Below are 4,697 nucleotides of genomic sequence, written 5' to 3'. Positions count from 1 at the left end.
GCCCGTTGTAGATGACATCACGGAAGGCAATGGGGGCACCGACTTTGGGGAAGTTGCTACCCAGACGCACTGTGAATGCAACTTTCTCTACTGCGCCTGGAGGTCCAGGTGGGCCTGGAGGTCCAGGTGGGCCTTGAGGTCCTGTGTGCAAAAAGACATGAATTTTCTTTAACTGCAGAAACTCTTCAATGTTGAGCTTATTGAGATATACTATTTTCATCTATATAATGAGTCAAGTTACAATAACTGGCATTTACCTGGTGGTCCTGGTGGTCCTTGGGGTCCTTCTGCTTCTTCGTCACTGGTTTCAGATGACACGTCTTTAGGAAAACAATGGAAAAAGAAATGTTTTCTATCCAGTGAAACAATACAAAAACAAAAAGTCTTAAATGCAAGTAATGTATTGTGGTTTATAACAGTGAAAGATGAAAAATTTTCTTGACTTGTTAGTGTAAGATGAAATTAAGAGAAAGATAAGGTAAAGTTAGTCAATCAAACACCAGTATTGAAACACAATCGCATGTCAGAACATCAACTCACCACCCTCCTTCCATGGACTGAGGTCAAAGGCTGGGATGTCTTTGCACTGTTTATACCCTGAACCTCGAGGACGGTACTGGAAGGGTTGGTCGGGTACTTCTGTGATGCCAGTGTTGTCACAAATGATCCTGGCAAGTGATGTGCCCCTTATGGACCTTCTCTGAGCATGAGTGAAGACTCCATCATTCTCCCACCAAAATCTGGAAAACAATTTATTTCGATTTAGTCTCTGATTAAGTGAAACAGATTTACTAATGTTAGATGAGTAGTAAAGTGTGTCTTTACCGATCTCCCTGGCGGATCCTCCGGAACTGAGTGGAAATCAGACAGGCAAACAGAGGCCCCACTCTTCCTCCGGCAACAAATGGCTCAGCTACTCCCCCAAGCCACACGTCAATGTTGTCAGGTGTGCCATAAAGATCTATCAGTCTCTGTGCAAGATCAGTGTTGTTCATCACTGTAGCCAACTCTTCCAAATTTTGCGGTTGTGAGAGTCCACAGAAACCGCGCCACTTGTTATAGCCTGCCAACGAGAAAAGTTAAGTTAATGGACATTTTAGATGAGTGTGCTAAACAGTTCTAGACACAGAGACAGAGTTCTAGGTAGATGATTACCAGGAAGTCCGTGGTCTCTGCCTCTTTGCAAGTTCAAAGATCCCAGATCCATTGCCAGCTTCACAGAGAACTTGAAGAGTCTATTCCTCAGCTCTTCAGTCATCATATGATCCTGTGTATTCAGTTTTGCCGGGCGACCCACAAGGCCCCTCAGGATTGGATCCAAACCTCCTAAAGAATACAGCAAAAGAGTTTTTTTTTTTTTTTTTTAAATAGACTCAGCTTTTGGTTCAGACAATTCTTACTAAATTCAAGGCCTTGCCTTCAAAAGCGATTCTCCATGGAGTAAACATAGTTTTGTGTAACAGCTGGGTGGGGTAGTCAGTGTGATCCTCATAATTCTCATCAAGCCGAAATATAAAAGGCTGGACCATCAAATGAGCAAATCTGTATGCAGCTGTGGCAAACACATTGGAGATGCTGGGATCCACATTTTCATCATAGCCAGGATAGGTGGACAGTTGCCTGGACATGATATCAGGGCCAAGGATGTGCCTGAGGTAATCTCTGAATGTGATCACCTAAACCCAAATGACATACAAATGCAAGTTGTGAAAAATTTTTCTTTACAGAACCAAATTGTGGAAACAAACCCACACAGTGTAAAGTGGTTCAAAAATGGCTAATGTTTTACCAATAAATCTCTTACCTGCATGTATCCCCCCATGATTTTGCGTGCTTCTTGATAAAGCTTGTCTCCGTCCCAGTCAGGGTTCAGATTAGCGAGGGCCCTCGCCAGACGGTTGTGTTCTCTCATCATGAGAGTGTGCAAAGAAGCAAGTGCAATGTTCTCATTTGAACGAGCGTCACCTTTAAAGTCACACAAAGGAAATAAATAAGAGAGGTTTTCACTGTGAAGAGCTAAGCCCTAACTTTTAATACACTGATTAGCCAAAGGTGTATTTTAACTCACCAGCAAAAAAACAATCCAACTCTCTAGCGTTGGGATCATTGGTTATGCGGGCTCTCGTCTTGCACATGTTGGCACCATCAGCGGTAAAAGGCAGGAGTTCTCGGCCATTGTCATTAAACTCGGGGTTGACCCTCATCAAGCCCTTATTTGTAGAAAGATCTCTAAGACTCTGAGCCTTTGCCTCATCAGAACCATACACCTGACCGACGTCAATGAAAGACGTGAGAGTGTTCAGCTGTTGACGCAGAGTGCTGGCACCAAAGATATGTCCCGTATTCCCAGAGCCACAGGCTGGTGCAGAGCGGGAGAAGGGCAGGCATTCCGCTGGCTCTTCTTGGAAGCGGTCATCGTTGCTGGGAATCTTTTTAGAGGAAAAATTATTTTGGTTTAAATGAATGCCTCCATCATGTATTTTCCTCTCTGTTCTATAAATTATGCCATCATACCAACCTCAATAGGAAAGCATGGCTCAGTACGAGCACAGCTATGTTCACAGCTGATGTTGTTATTGAAGGAGACAATGGAAGGAGAGTGGGGGGTAAATGTCAGATCATGGTCCGTCCACTGGCCGAAGATCGTCACCAGATGAGTGTAGAGAGGGTCACTCTCTACTTCCTCGTTAGCTGTTGCCAGGATTCGGTTGGACACCTCTCTCACCTGAGAACAATAAAAAGTCAGTGGGCATTGGGCTTTGTGTCAATATTATTATAGTTTCATTTGTCTGGAGAGCATACCAGAGGAAGAAGGTGGTAGTTCACTCTAAGGTCAGATGTCCAGCCCTTAGGACTAGTCAGGTCATCTTCATACTCAGCAGGCAGCCAGCGCAGGAAAGGAATGTTTGAAGATCCCCAGCGTGGATTTTCACTATTTTAGAAATTAAACCTTTAGTTTCCAACAATTGCTTGAAGCTATGTGTTGTCTACATGTTTAGAACTTGGAACACATGTCCCAAACTCAACATCTACACATTATGAATGTGGTGCAAAAAACACATTAAATAACTGAAGATCTGACTCACAGGTTGTTGCAGGAGCTGGCTGCTGTTCGAAAACTTTTGGGGACTTTATCGCATGAAGGAGGTCTAATTTGTGCAGCACATCCTGTCAGTTTTGCAATTACACCCAGATCCTCCCCAGAGATAAGATCTAAAGGACAAAGAAACAAGAAATGTTCATTTCAAACTGCGACAAAGTAAAAGGTAAAGGACAGTTGGTGCAAACAGACCTGTGGCATTGATGGAACGCTTTCGACGCTTCTCCAGGGCCCCTCTGAGCAGACTCAGAGTGTTTTGCATGTAGTCAGCAGCTCGCACAGCCTCACGGGACAGGCCAGAGGGCTGCTTCAACAATGGGATAACGCTACCGGGGCTTGCTCCACTCCTCTTCACACGATCCATGCTCCTAGGTCGGGTAGTTCAAACTTTTAATGGCACTCATCTGTAATACTTTAATTTAAAATATTTTCACCAGTAATATAAGTCTAAACAAAAGTAAAAAGGTTTCATTCTCACATTTTCCTTGAGTATGTATAAGCTGCATCCACATTTGCCTTGGCTTCAGCCACAGCCTTCACAATCAAACTCTTGCTGATGGATTCTGTATAAGCAACCAGGAAAGTAATTGTTTACATTCTCCTCCAGTCATTTTGCTTTTTTAAAACTTAGTTCTATATTTTATATTCTTGTAGGACAAAAACAAAGTTCAACTACAACTCATCATCAATGCATTTTTTGCTGTTTTTAACAAATAAATGTTGAAAAGAGATGATAATATTAAAACACTTCCACACCTGCATCAACCTGGCACTGCAGGCACAGAGCAATGCCCACGGCCAGCAGACCCACATACATGTTCATTCTGCAAAAATAAGAAACAAAAGTCCATCCAGATAAATTTATTTGATCATCATTTTTATTCTTTTACTCCTGTTTAGTGGCAGAATCAGATTTAAAAAGTGTGTTTAAAAGTAGAAAGGTCAGATTAAACCTATAAAACAATAAACTTTAAAAGACCTGCTGAACCAACCTGAGAATCGGCAATGAGGAGTTCTGCAATCTTCCTCAGCATCCACCTTCAGCTCTCTGCTGGAGGTTTGCACAGCTCTAAGAGATCTGTGTCTTTTATAGGCCTGCATCTTGAGGTAATTCAGGAATGTTGTTTGGGCTGATTGGACTTTAGATCATTCTCTGCTTCCTTGTTCCTGCTCATCCTAAGAGGCTCCTAGACAATTTCTGTAAAGTTATTACCAAATACAAAGTGTGCATGATAGACTTTGGTGTGTTTTAGCAGACGTTGGACATTTTAGCTTTTGACTTGTAATAGTGTAGGGGATAAATGTATTGTATTTTGGTTCTCTTCAATGTTTGCATTCTGTTTTACTTCTCGTATTTATAAGACTTGAAAAATATACAAATAAGCATACACAGACACTCAGTGGGGAAAAAAAGCATACCTCAATCACCCTTTCTGCAAGTTGTCCCACCTAAAGAGATGAGAGAGGCCTATTATGTTCATCATCGGTTCACTTCAACTGGAAGAGAAATAAAGACATTTGGTCTCATTTCTCACTCATTTTCTTGACCGCTTCTTCCCTTTCGGGGTCGCGGGGGTGCCGGAGCCTATCCCGGCTA

The 4,697-nt window shown here is 42.5% G+C and overlaps 1 protein-coding gene across 1 annotated transcript; it reads right to left on the bottom strand.

Annotated features, from left to right (window-relative positions):
- Positions 1-4,176, bottom strand: LOC112148126 (eosinophil peroxidase; the record flags this gene model as incomplete). Its single annotated transcript, XM_024274949.2, is given in 15 exon segments — positions 1-141; positions 258-320; positions 541-740; positions 826-1,063; positions 1,156-1,326; positions 1,418-1,676; positions 1,805-1,965; positions 2,069-2,429; positions 2,519-2,725; positions 2,803-2,932; positions 3,087-3,213; positions 3,293-3,468; positions 3,579-3,663; positions 3,857-3,924; positions 4,093-4,176. Coding segments are annotated over 14 exon segments (2,386 nt in total), but the record flags the coding sequence as incomplete, so codon positions are not given.
- Between the last annotated feature and the right edge of the window lie 521 nt (positions 4,177-4,697).

The sequence above is a fragment of the Oryzias melastigma genome, linkage group LG9 (genome assembly GCF_002922805.2).
Source record: "Oryzias melastigma strain HK-1 linkage group LG9, ASM292280v2, whole genome shotgun sequence".
NCBI lineage: Eukaryota > Metazoa > Chordata > Actinopteri > Beloniformes > Adrianichthyidae > Oryzias > Oryzias melastigma.
This window is presented reverse-complemented; position numbering and strand designations above follow the sequence as displayed.